Consider the following 14,031-nt stretch of genomic DNA (forward strand, 5'->3'; position numbering starts at 1 on the left):
TGTATTTACCAAAGATAGGCAGACACTGGCGAATTGGTAAGTGCAATGAAACATAATCCTGGGACTGTGGTTAAAATATAGTCTAAAAATAACACATTTAGGTAAAAGCACTAAGCAACTAAGACTAAAAAAACACATTTTTCTGGTGGTTGTTTTTTTTCCCCCCTTAGAAAGCTATGTTGCAAACACAATTTTATTTCTAAAAGATGTAATTTGAAACACACAGAAATTACAGTTTTTAAAGTCATTTCTTTAAAAAAAATTTGGTCTCTATTATGAAGAAGTAGGGAGAATGAAGGAGAGGGAGATCATTGTAAGCATGATTTCATTTTGTTCCTTTGTCCTCCTTCTATCGGAAAGACAGTGAGGAAAAGTCAAAATGCACCTCCATGGAGATAGTGCCTCAAGGTAGGTCACTGCTTTGCTGAAAAGATCCACGTACTCTCTGCTACTCTACAGGAAAAATGTTAATGCTGCTTCGCCATTTAATGCAGGCATTTCATTTCCTGCTTTAAATACAACAGAGCAAGATTTCCACTCACTTCTAGAAAAAGACACTGCAGTATGTCATGCTCTTCAACTCCCTTGTTTTCAGTGTTTTGGTAAAGATAGGTCATTATTGCTCATTAGCAATCTGTTTATATATTTAAAAATTCATCTTCTATAAACAAAAGGAACAGAAGAAGGAGAGAAAATACCCACGCTGAGTTTAAAAAATAATGGTGACGGTGTTAAAAATGTTTGATGAAATTAACAACGGTTCTGTAAGACCTTTAAACAAGTTCTCATGTGTGAAGAGCTCAACACAAGTTTTAATTAAATCCAGGATATTAAAAGAGTAAGGTTAAATAAAGTCTTTTACAGTTAGATGAAAAATACAATACAGTATCTGTGTTTGATTCAGATAGGATAGAACACTGTTTTGAAAAATATCTCACATACACTGTAAAATAGAAATTTCCAGGGTGAAAATGGAACTTATTATAAAATGTCGACTAGTATTGCCCTATTGCAACACATTTCTTTCCTGTCTCTTCCTCAAGGGGAATATAGTCCTTGAGCTGGTGATTCTTATTTCTTCTCTTGGCACAGTGCCCACACTGACATCATATCCCACTAGGGTTCGGGGACCAGGTGAGATTTTCGGCGTTTTTAGGGTAATTTCTGAATCTTTCTTTGGCCCACCTTTGTGTGTATGATTCAGTATACACTCCAGCTTTTGTCTTACAGAGAGCACGTGGATGGCTGTGTCTTACATACACTAAGCTGGCTGCACACTGGGGCTGAGTGATGGATGGACCCAAGGGTAGACTGGAAACCTTAGCAGTGAAAATGCTGGGTTTGGCCACAGGGCTGCCGGCTAGCCCAGGGTCAAGGGTGTTTATCTATTTTTCGTTATTCCAAATAAGATACATAACAATTAAAACAGGGAACAGACAGTGATGTTTCCTCAGCATTTGTTTCATTCAAATAAATATAAACACATTTACATCAAAAGTAGACAGACATTTTTCTCTAGTTTGGCAAAAAAATAAACTATGGTCAACACATCATCAGTTACAAATGTTAAGCCATCAACTAGAAATCTGTGTCATAAGAAATATAAAATACAACAAAGACTGGTACACAAAAAGATTACACTTTAACTCCATAGAAAAGCTACTACAGTTCTCACTTGCATTTTGAAGGAAAAAAATTTAAATCTTCCACTTTAGACTGAAGCATTTTGGTCCTCATGTATAGCTTGCTGATGAGCTACATACATATATATACACAGATGTATGTGTGTGTGTGTGTGTGTGTGTGTGTGTGTGTGCATAATTTTAAAAAAGTCTCATTCTTCTTTTTGTACAGCTGTTCCAGGTGCGGAACGGGGTCCATTTGACCTAGAAGCTTTGGCAGAGGGAGTAGACACAGTATTCACTACGTTGATTTCATCATCAAGCAACTGGCAATTGGCTTTAATTTCCATATCACCCATTTCTACTTTCTGCTTTCACTTTCTTGGTTCCCTTTTGCAGTCAAACTTTCACTCACTTGGCATGACCTTGACTGAGAAGCTCATTTAACATTTTACTATTGATGAACAATGCTGATGACTCAGATGTTTTTAAAAAGTTAGTATTTTGATTTAAGGACAAATTAACAAAGGATAATTTAATATTAAATTTGCACATTGTCTTAAAGTTTTGGTGCAATATAATTTTCATCTGCAATTTTACTAGATAGATTGGGGTTCAATCACTTGAGAGAAAATTAGTCATGTTATGGGGAGCATTGGGTGCCATACTTGTGTTAAACGAAAAAAGCAAGTTCATTCTTTCCTTTCATCTGGCAACTTTAACAAAGATCTTCAGAAAGAAGTTCTGGATATTTAAGTGCTTACTACAGAGAGGATAGGAATAGTTGAACTCCCTTAAAAAGACGATTATAGGCATTATTTCTGAAGATGAACATCTTTACCTTTGGCTTCTAGTGAGGAAGTAAACATCAGAGTGAGAAGAGGTTTGAGGCATTTCCTAACTACTTCTTCCCTCCCCTCCCAGGGGACATGAATGTCACATTGATATACTTCTGAAAACTCACTGCTGAATACACACACAAAAAAATTCTTTATAGTGAACAGTTGCCTCTCTGTTGCATTATCCCCAAAGAAATAGAATCAAATACTTTTTTTTATTCCTTACTTAAAATGAGAGGTAGACTTTCACAGAAGTATCTTAGATCTAAGGAAAACATGAAACGAAACAAACTCGGGGCCCATCTTTGTGAGTGTTTCACCCTACAGCCTAGCTGCCCTCCCTTGATTGGATTAACTCCTTCTCTACTGGCTTCTGGAAGCTCAGGCCCCAAATAATACTTGAGCACAGCATAAACATGGAATTCAAGCTTCTTTCCCTTCCTCCAACATGGGTGATGAAGGAAAAGCTTCTATAGTCCAAAGTCAAAAGGTTTCGGAATCAGAATCGTTTTCATTGTACCCGTCCTCCGAGCCTACGTTGTTACTGCACAGGCTAACCATGCTACCCAGATTGGAGAGGGTCGTCCTGCTCAAATTGTCTTTTTTAAAACAAACGAAGTTGACAGCCGTCATTGTACTGGAAGGAGAAAAAGGCATCATGGTAGCCAAAATGAGGGCCAGGCAGTCAGCCACGTCTTTGTTAGGAGCACAAGCCAGGGCCGGGGTATGACCTGGGCGTAAACGCAGACAAGGCAGTGGTTAGTCTTGGGGTCCAGAGAGGCGTGAGCATTCCACAGTACATCTCCCATGAGCTCACAGGTGGAGATGTATGTTGAGTTAGCATTCATGCCAGGTCAAAGGAGGAGTTATTCCCACAAGTCATGCTAGGGGTGAGGCTGGAGGGCATGAGGAGGGGGAGACATCGTATGGAGGGGCTTTTTGGTGGTTGTTTTCAGCTCACATGACTACAGCAAGCACCATATTATCTGAAGTTAGGCAGAATTCCAGCCTTCATCTAGTGAACAGAAACACAAGGGGGTGGGGGTAGGACATAATTCCACAGAAAACAGCCACAGGACAACCAGGAGGACGTTTCCACTTGAGAGTACACGCACACCATGAGCCTCAGACCCAGGCCTGAAGGGGACTCTCATTCTGAGAACAATGACTTTCCATGGTAGGTAACTGTGTCAGGTTAGAAATGATACTGAAAATTAGATGGCTGTCAGAATGACTAATGCAGTTTTGCCACTTTACATAAAGTGTACATCAATTAACTGGTTTTAGAAAAATGGAAATGTTTGGATAGATCAGACACAGAAGGGCACTAATTGATTTGTGATTCAAAATTGACTACCATTTAAGACAAATGTAATAGCATTAAAAAAAAAAATAGCCACCCCACATACCAAAGTCCCAAATCTGAAATGTAACAGATGTGGGGAAATTTCCATGCTTGCCCTAATTAGAACTATATCATTACTATCACTTAGATTTGATAGATCAGTCCAGATGAGAAAACTGCCTCAACACATAAAATGGGTGCCTTGGAGAGGTAGATTCATTCTTCGACTTAATTACTACCCTATCCAACCTTTACTCTGCTAGCCCGAAAGGCTTAGCCACGCTCTCTGCTGGCAAAAGTTCCCCCTACACAATGAGTCATGCATTCACTCAGTGGTTCAGAGGAACTGGCTCAATAAAACTCAGATATTCTGTTTACCCCCAATTGACCTGATCCTTACCCACCTCAGACTTTAAGAGATTATTCCTCTTTGTGGGATGAACACAAACAAGAATGAACAGGTATCTTACCATTCCTTCTCACAAAGGGCAGTGACAAGGAAAGGAATTACTGCAGTGCTATACAAAACTGCCCTAAATGTTCCCAGGCCTTTGGGATGCAACTAATCTCTGAGATAGGCAGACCATATTCCACTCACCCAGGGCTCTTGTTCCTAATGTCACTACAGGCCCCATAAACCTCAGATGCAATGGATTTATACTAGAGAGAAGCAAAACGAATCAATTCTTGTCTCTCTGGTCATTATGGAGAAAATCTGTGGATTTCTGCATGCCAAATCTAAGGTATATAGTAGTGATAAGACGGTGAGGGAAGGTGAGGAGGGAAAACCAAGGAGATGGAGTAGCAGAGGACTCTCTGTGCTCCCTAGATGACTCAGGTTGGGGACAGAGCAGGGTACATGCTAGGATACATGGGGCTGCAAAACCAAAACTAATAAGAGTTAGCTAATGATGTCAGTATGGCTGCTTACTTCTGAGAAATAGGCATGAGCTGCTAATTCCAATACCTGTAATAAGCAGTTAATTGAGTTACATTAATATATTATAATACTTTAATTAAATGCCACATTTAAAAAATTACTTAATTCATAAATATCCAGAAGTTCCTTTTTGCTCCTTGAGGTTAAGAGGCACTGGTGCTGAAAATGGTAGTTTAGTGCAATTCTAGTATTCATTAGTTTTCAAATTGTCTTAGGAAGCAGAGTAGAAAGCTTCTGACAAGAATTAGCTCATTTAGAAAAGGAATGTTATAGAGATCAGGAGAAGCTTTCAAACCTAGATATTAATTAATAAAGTTTTACTCATGTTCCCCAAATTTCCATACCAGGAATGAGTTCTGATCTATATTTTAAAAGGGTGGGGGATTTGATCTCAGAATGAACTGAAATACAATAAAGGATACAGGTTTTCATTGAACCCTTGAGCATGCATTAATGACACATGTAATCCCTAACTCCTCAGCATATGCAGCTGGAATTCCCAAGGCCAAGTCGAAAATTTTTTAGTATGTCTAAAATGTTTAACTGCCATGCTGAGGAGTTAGGGATCAGCTGCTGACACTACATGCAAAATGAAGAGTACTGGTGGTCTACAGTTAGACAATGTGTTTTACAAAAGACAGACAGGACAGATTATCCTTGCTTGATTTCTTATAACATGGAACTTCCAAGGAGAAAATTCTTACTGCCTTTTAAACTAGCTCCTATCTTTCTAGCTTCCTCAGGCTTCAACCAGCATAATGAAGGTATCTGCAGCAACTGGTTATTTTTTTCCACTTACCATTTTCATCTACAGCAAGGACACAGGCTCCTTTGGCCAGCAGTTCTTCAACTACCACCTTTAAGCCATTGCGTGCTGCAACATGGAGGGGTCTACAAAACAATATTGAGTATCAGTTGTGATATAAATTTGCATGAGTGCTATATATAGTTTGGTTCTGGAATGGACCCAAAGGCCCATGTGTTAATGGTTTGGTCCTCAGCTTGGTGCTATTGGGAAGTGGTGGAAACTTTAAGAGGTGGGGTCTATTTGGAGGTTTTAGGTCATTGGGAGCATATCCTCTCAAGGACTGTGGGACCCAGTCCCTTCTTTATCTCTTTTGTCCTGGCCATGAGTAAACAGTTTTGTTCTGCTGCATGCTCCCTGCCATGATATGCTGTCTCACCCAAAGCAAAGGAGCCCACTGATCATGGACAGAAACCTCAAAAATCGTGAGCCCAAATAATCTTTTTCTCTTTACAATTACCTTGAGTATTTAATTTAGTAATGGAAAGCTGACTAACACAATAAAAATACAGTATTTTGGTTAGCTTGACTCACTAAATGGAAGATAAAGTTAAGAATCTACAAATAGAACATGGATATTTTTACTTTTTTAAAAAAGGTATGTGTTGGCCAGATCTTTTCTAGGCACTAATGATCCAACTGTTCTTACATGTTTGCCCAGATTTCTCTACAGATATTACAAATCCTCAGCATTACAAACAATCTCAGTGACAGTAGATAGGAAGACAAAGGAAGAATTCAAGTTTTGGGGTGTTTTGTAGGAGGTTCTTTATTGCCTGATTTCTACTTCTAAATCTGAGTCGCTGTCTCATACTGTTTATCGTTATGCCTGGTATTAGTATATATTCTCAAGTTTCATTATTATTATTAAATGTACACAGATGCTTAACTGAATGTATGATACCTTACATATTGTATAATGTCAAACTCAGCATATTGTGCTATATATTGCTCAAGAATCTTAAATGAAAAAAATTCCAGTACTCCTTTGCCTTTAAAACAAATGCATAAGTAATTTCCTAAAATAGAAAATGAAGCAGCTTTTAGATCTCTCACACTGAGGGTTACACTGAATTACATTAAAATATAATTAAGACAAATAGCTTAGAAACTCTTCAAATGTATTCTGGGAATCTAATTTATAAAACTGTCATTTTCCAGTCAGAATACATAATGCTAATACATAATACAAATAGTTTCCCCAAATATGTCAGTCCATAAGCTCATAAGATTTTTCTAATAGCTCATTAAATTTACAATGTTACTACAGAAATATCAGCGAAGAGAAACAAAGGACTCACAAAATTCTGTGAGGGAATATCAAAATAAGGATTCTGAGTAAAACTGTCTAGCTAGTCAGCATTTGCAGGGATGTGACTATTGTCTTCATGAAGGGGAAGCCAGGCCTGGCCTGCCATTTCTCACTGTGGTGTCCCCCACAGGCTGCCTGGCACACGGCAGGTCTTACTATTTATCAAATGTCTACAACTCTGGGTCAAACTTTAGTAGTTATACTTACGTCTGCAGTGCATTATTTTTCGCATTAATAAGGCTCTCATCTTGTATCTTGTCAAGTATTAACAAGGCACATTTTTCATGACCCTAATAAAGAAAAAGAATGATAAGAAACATGAGAAAGAGACAGTGAATTTCCTGAAAAATTACTTCATTAAGCTTTAAACTGAAAATGAATTTCCCCTATCTAAAACAGGGCTATTTTCTGAGTAATTTTTTTTTCCTAAAAAGTCAATGGGTTTCATATACTCTAAGATTCTCTATTAAATCTATTAGGATGTGGTTAACATAAATCTGATCTAAAGTATCCATATTAATATTTCTAAGATAATTTTTAGAATTAATGCCTACAGCTAAAGCCGATGATAGTTTAGCTAGGTCAGCTGGTAAAGCAGAATCAAGAGTATTCTTTAAATCCTTCAGTAGTACTTTTTAAACATATATCAGCTCCCACCTTCCTGAAGCCTTCACTTTTCACTGCATGATCCATTTCCCTGCGGAATTCCCATCACACCTGTAATCTGTATCATTCATCATCATTTACTGCCTTACGTTGTGAAGAGGCCCTTTTCAGGAAAACTCATTCTTTTTCTTGCTCAACCAGGGGAAGCTATCTCTAGATCTTATGGCAATAGATGGCTGATAATTTTAAAAAAAAATCAATTATTAAACCAGAGATTCCTTTTAAAGACTTAAGCCTAGTGCTTTCTTAAGGGGGTCATGGTTTCTAAGCCCTTACTAAGAAAGGTCCACAGACCGGCATCAACCTCATCACCTAAGAGAAATGTTGAATCTTGGGCCCCGCTCAGACCTAATGAATCAGAATTTGTATTTTAATACTAGCCAGTTGATCTATTTGCACAAAAGTCTGAAAAGCACTGTATATTCACTAAAATACTGCACCTTGTAATGAACTTCATGAAACTAGCACTTTCTGTGATTTCCCTGAGTTTCATAGAGCATGAAATGAGAAAATGCAAATGATACAGGGAAGGGCTGACATTTCTGATACCATTGGGTTTAGCTGACACCATTAATATCTTTAATTATGTTGCAATAAATCACCATCACTGGTTTCAACTGGCATTATACTATAATGCCTTTTGTAAAATCATACATACATATACTTATATGTTTATGTGTGTGCTAACATATATGTGTTCAGACCCACACATACATACATACATTTATCTTTTAAGTAAGTAGAAACACAATGCTATTTAACAACAACAACAATAACAACTACAAAAAAAAAAAACACAGCCATAGTTTTTACACTGAACTATGCACCAGAAAAAGGAGCGAAGGGCAGAAATGTATGTGGATAGTCATTTGCTTCACAGTAATGTATTTTTTGGTGGTATTAGTGTAATGTCTTCAAATTGAAGAAAAAGACAAATTGAATTGCACACACACACACACACACACACACACACACACACACGTTCTGGGGACTGGACCCAAAGGTTTTGCCATTGAACTACACCATTAGCTCTTTTAAAATTTTTTTATTTTGAGCCAAGTCTCACTAAGTTACTCAGGATGGCCTTGAACTTGAGATTCTTCTGCCTCAGTCTCCCAAATAGCTGGGATTACAGGTGTATGCCACCATTTCTGTCCAAACTGCTTGGTTTTTTTTAGAAGCCTAGGTCCTAACCTGCTACTTGGTCCCAATTACATTACATGACAGATGGAGTGGCAGGATCAAGATTGATGGATGGGGCAAGCATGCAAGTGGCAAATGCCAGAAATGAAGCCACTCATTTTGGAGGAGCTTATCCTCATCAACCTGGTGATTCTGCCCTTTCTCCCTTTCGATTCCACTTATTGTTGACAACACCCTGGGAAAATTAATTAAGAGCTATGTTACATACTTCTGAGATTGACAGAATTTCAGTGACATTCTTACAACATTAAGTAACAGTGTTTTAAATCCATTTACATACTTTACTACTAGCCAAATGTAAGGGTGTATTCAAGTCCTTATCCTTTATGGTCAGATCGGCTAGGGCACTGTTCACCAAAATATCTATAGAAAAAGCCAAAAGAGAGTTATTTAGACTAGATGCTAATCATATACAATTTGAAGAAGTTACTATAAAAACAATAACATTTAAATCAGGATAGCTTGCATAATCATATTTAATGTTTTTAAAGAAAAAAAAATGAGCAATTTACTGCCATATTTGTTCTATCCTGATCCAAAGCTGACAGGCTTCAGCTGTAACTGTCCTTCCAGCTTTCATTATTTTCAGTTAAAATGATTCTGTTGTCATATTTGGTTTATCAGTGTTGAGAAATTTCACCATGGTAGGTTGGCTGTCTGTGACAATAGCCGTCAATGATCAAGTCCCAGAGAACTGAGGGTGACTGAGCAAACTCAAGAGGTGTAAGTAAGACTACATACTAAAAGAACACTGTTTGCTTGATTTTCCTTTGTTATTTTGGCGTCTGGATAGGCAGACACACAAAGCCTGTCTGACCAGTACGTACCCACAGCGCCTGCCTGCCCATTCTCAGCAGCCATCATCAGTGGTGTTCTCCCTGAATTGTCTACTGCGTTCACTTGAGCATTGTGCCTCAAAAGAAGTTGCAAGCACTCCACATGATCAGCAAACGCTGCTGCATGAAGGGGTGTCCTAAAGATTGCAAACAAACTTGACTTCAGTTTCTTTAAACTCTTTCTTTAGCAATTGCCCAACTTAACACAATGCTAAGTTTTAACATTTGCCAGTTTACAGAGACAATGACCAAGCCCCTTCTACAAGCCAGTCAGGGTAGACACTGAAGTGTCACCTATGTGAATGGCACCCTTACATTGGGGGGATGTATGTGGTGGCTTTGATAATGAAATTAGCATGTTTAGTGATTATTTACTCTTGGGTTCTAGAGACTTCTTTGAGATAGATATTTCAAAATTAACCTTAAACTTGTAGGCAATTGGTTGATTAAATAAAACATTTAAAAGCCCACATCATCTAATATGGATGATTGATTTTTTCAGCAGGATAATTTGGCGCTATTTATCAAAATTAAAAACTATCAATCTTTTAATCAAGTAATTCCACTGCTAGGTTGATCTCCTATGTATACTTGGTATACTATGTATACATTCAGATGTGAGAATGTTCACTGTGCCATGTCTTTGAAATAGCAAAATATTGGAAGCACCCTAAATGTTCTTCAATCGAAGACAGGTTGAGTAAAATATTGTGCATGGATTCAATGAAATAATATGCAGATTTAAAAAGAGTCTGGTAAATCTATATGTTCTGGCATGGAAAGAGCTCCAAGATATACTAAAACCAGAACATGGTTACAGAATGCTCCTGTTTGCATAAAAACAATGTGTGTGTGTGTGTGTGTGTGTGTGTGTGTGTGTGTATGTGTAGATATGCATAGAAAATATTTAGGAGAATATAAAAATTTAGAAAGAATAGTGTGCAGTAGTTTTCTGCATGGAAGAAACTGGGGGTTCCGGGCTAAGAGGGAAATTTCTTTTAATTATATAACATTTATAATATTTAATTTTTAAAACCATACCTATGTATTCTTTTTTCAATTAAAAATAGATGTTTGACTATTCTGTGGCTGTAAAGCAAAGACTAAGACTCATCAAAACAAAAGACACTCCTCCTCAGGATGACTTACCTGCCTTTGTCATCTCTACAACTGACAATACTGGAATCCATGGCCCCAAGTAGCAAGGATGCACAATTCTCATGATCATTTATTCTAAAATAAAATGGATTTTAATGTAAAAATCTCCCTCTTCAAAAAATTATATATTCCCTCCTTATATATTTTTCTATGTCCTAACAATCTGATGCTTTAAAAAAATCTGATGTCAATATTTGTGTTATGTGTTTCAATGGCACACACTGTAACCCTAGCACCTCCTTAGAACCTCTGCATCCAGATAGGAGTTCACTGCATACCACTTACACAAGGCACTGTGTTAAGTGTTTTGAAGATCACAAAGTAGAAAAGATATGGATCCTTCAGATTCGAAATCATCCTGATACCTTACCATTTGCACTTTCCTTATTGATCTATTTTATGCCTCTAGTCTTTCCAACCAAATGACCCAGGATTGTGTGAAACCCACAGACAATTTAAAGATGAAGAATCCTCAGTTCTTGGGCTTCCAGACTGAAAATGGAAGTCTGATTTGAAGTCACTGAATTCTCTGAACAATGGCTTATAAGATTAGAGGAGAAATTAGATTTACCAAAAGAGACTTACTACATATGAATAATGGAGAATTACAGTATATAAAAAGTAGAAAATGGTTTTCCTGGTAGAAAATGTCTTTCTAACCATCCATAAGCATATTGTTGGTAACTCTGACTTATTTTTAAAATTTGGCAGACAAATGAACAGCACTTGAAGAATTCTTCACATCATGTGAAATGTGCCTCTCAACCCACCCCTTCATGCAGTTTGCCTAAGGTAGTATGTCAATCAACTTGGAACTGTGGCATTCTATAAAAAGCTCCTGAAAAATCATTAACATCAGGGGTCACACTTTGCTATCAGACCTATTTGTCTTTAGCAGAAAAATGGAATATTTTAGTCTTATCTGTAATCTAAAAGCTTTTTTCCTTCCCTAAAAGGCAATTTTTTCTATATGTAGTCAAAAGAGTTAAAGTAACACCATTAACTTTCAGCATTTTTACTTACATTGCACAGTGTAGCGGAGTAAAAGGATTACCAATAAATTTGCGAAAACACTTTTGCTCCAAAAGTACCTCTATACAGTTTTCATTACCTGAAAGGAATCAAAAGAATTCAGGGAGTTTCCAAGAAAGAAACTTTATTCAAACATAGTCTGCTTTTTTTTCATTAAGGATTCATTTCTAGCTTAGGAATTTTCCTGAACTGGCTGACTATTCATTCTCTGTGGAATAAAATTAACAAAAATGCCAAAGTGTTATTAACTATGTTCACAGGTGTTCTTAGACATAATGAACAAATCAAACAGTGAAGGCCATATGGTCTGGTGGAGATAGAGAAGACACCTCATTTGCAAGCTGATTAGAGTCTATGTTGCCCTCAGCTTTTGATTGATAGATGCCTAACATAGATATACCTCAATTTGCCTATATTTGTAATAGGAAATTTACCTTCTACCGACATGAATAGGTTCATTTACAGTTATGCACCTGAGTGAAGGGGAGATATGTGATTAGTAGAAAACAGTATTTGAGATGATGCATGTAAAAAGACTTTGAGTGTAAAATATTATGTAAGTATTTTAAATGGCACCTGGCCCATAGTAGGCACACAATATTGTTTTCAATAAGGAGATGAAGAAATGTGAGAATTATCTTTAACAAAATGACAGGTGGCTTCTAAATCAACTGAATTTGAGGTAAGAGCCAACTCTATTAACTTACTTTTTACATGACCTGAGGCAATTTACTTGGGATCTCTGAGCCTCAGTTTCCCACATATATAAAGTTGGACTAGGAATAACTGCCCTACCTATGTCTCAGAATGATGGGAGTTTTACTACTTGAAAGACCTAGAGGTGGCTTGTGAAGTGCTATACAACTGTCAGGTAAGAAGTCATTTTATTTGGTTTTGAAATACAGACTGGTGTCCTGACTAAACTCAGTTCTAATTTAGTGAAAGTTCCCTTATGATCTACATCAGAATGATGAAGACTAGACAATGTAAAAATACTAAAACACAAATCATCTTTTTTTCTACCTAAAAAGAGAGAAGTTGATACTGGTTAAAGGAGGATTAAGGAACATACAAAAAGTAGTGAGTGTTAAGAAGCCGCCTGTAGGCAAGTTAAACTGCCTAGCTTTCCAACAACATCCATCCCTTCCTTCCACAGTCCCAGACAACTCAACCCCTCTTTTAGTTGGAATCTCTCAAAGACCTAGCTTAGGGTAACATCTCCATACACTGTTCCTATATGAGTCCCCACCTAAGAGACTGCACAGGCAGGATTGGAGATAATCAAACTACTTTCAATATTTCAAAATGCCCAGTGAAGGGGATTCTGGAAAGATGGGAGCTTGAATCTGTGACTTGGAGGAAGGCTGCCCTGCATGGGTGAATAGTTTCAGGGAACACTGCTCCTCTTCCCCTGCCTGTACCTGGAGAGTACTAAGAACAAAGAGGAGGCCCCCCACCTTGTGATCTGTGGCAGGTTAAGACCGTCACCACATCCTTCCTCTCCTGTAGGTCTCCCACTGCCTGGATGATCTCACAGCAAGGGGTGGAGTTGCACTCACCCATTTTAGGTAAAAAAAAAATTCACAGTCCTCCAAAGGTAGGGAGGGGACAAAATTGGGTTGAAAAAGTAGAAAGTGTTTTGCTTATATTAAGGCAGAATCAGTAAAAAGAAAAAAAAAAAAAAAAAAAGAAAACTAATGAAAATATAATGAGAGGTCTTGTCAATATAGAGCACAAAAAACTGTGTCTAGAACCATTGGAGTTTCTAAGTAAAAATTTGTAACAGAATTAAAAAGGTAAAAATAAAATTATATGAGCAGAGTAAGCAATATATGGGGAAAAGTCCATACAATCTAGGGGTTGGAGACCATCTTAAGCAAGATTGGAGACCATAAAGGAAAGATTCGACATTCACAACAACATAAAAACTCAAAATGTGTGCATGGAAAAAGACATCATAGACAAGGAACAAAAAAATGTGCAGCACACATAAGACACAGAAGATTCATATCACTAAGACAAGGTGCTCCTACACCTGTACGAGAAAAGATAAATAACTCATAGAAAAAGAGTGAGCAATGGGGTTGGGGTTATGGCTCAGTGGAAGAGTGCTTGCCTGGCTTGTGTGAGACACTGGGTTCAATTCTCAGCAGGGTATATAAATACATAAATAAAATAAAGGTCCATTGACAACTAAAAAAATATTAAAAAAAATATTAAAAGAAAAAGAATGAGCAATGGATGGGAAAGGCATTATCCAGAGAGGAAATATC

At 37.4% G+C, this 14,031-nt stretch overlaps 1 protein-coding gene across 4 annotated transcripts in view; it reads right to left on the reverse strand.

The window, feature by feature from the left end:
* Positions 1-1,443: 1,443 nt before the first annotated feature.
* Ankrd44 (ankyrin repeat domain 44) overlaps positions 1,444-14,031 on the reverse strand; it is a 292,156-nt gene continuing 279,568 nt past the window's right edge. For 2 of the 4 annotated variants that reach the window (XM_047544306.1, XM_047544305.1), the window contains exons 22-28: positions 11,750-11,837; positions 10,718-10,801; positions 9,560-9,705; positions 9,013-9,095; positions 7,071-7,153; positions 5,546-5,637; positions 1,444-1,893 (exon numbers count right to left, since the gene is read on the reverse strand). In XM_047544306.1, coding sequence (XP_047400262.1) covers positions 1,835-1,893; positions 5,546-5,637; positions 7,071-7,153; positions 9,013-9,095; positions 9,560-9,705; positions 10,718-10,801; positions 11,750-11,837 — 635 coding nt within the window. In that variant the 3' untranslated portion in view covers positions 1,444-1,834. Of the gene's footprint in view, positions 3,193-5,545; positions 5,638-7,070; positions 7,154-9,012; positions 9,096-9,559; positions 9,706-10,717; positions 10,802-11,749; positions 11,838-14,031 lie in introns of all 4 variants that reach the window. The other 2 variants (XM_047544304.1, XM_047544303.1) reach the window with 1 other exon arrangement.

The sequence above is a fragment of the Sciurus carolinensis genome, chromosome 3 (genome assembly GCF_902686445.1).
Source record: "Sciurus carolinensis chromosome 3, mSciCar1.2, whole genome shotgun sequence".
Taxonomy (NCBI): Eukaryota; Metazoa; Chordata; class Mammalia; order Rodentia; family Sciuridae; genus Sciurus; species Sciurus carolinensis.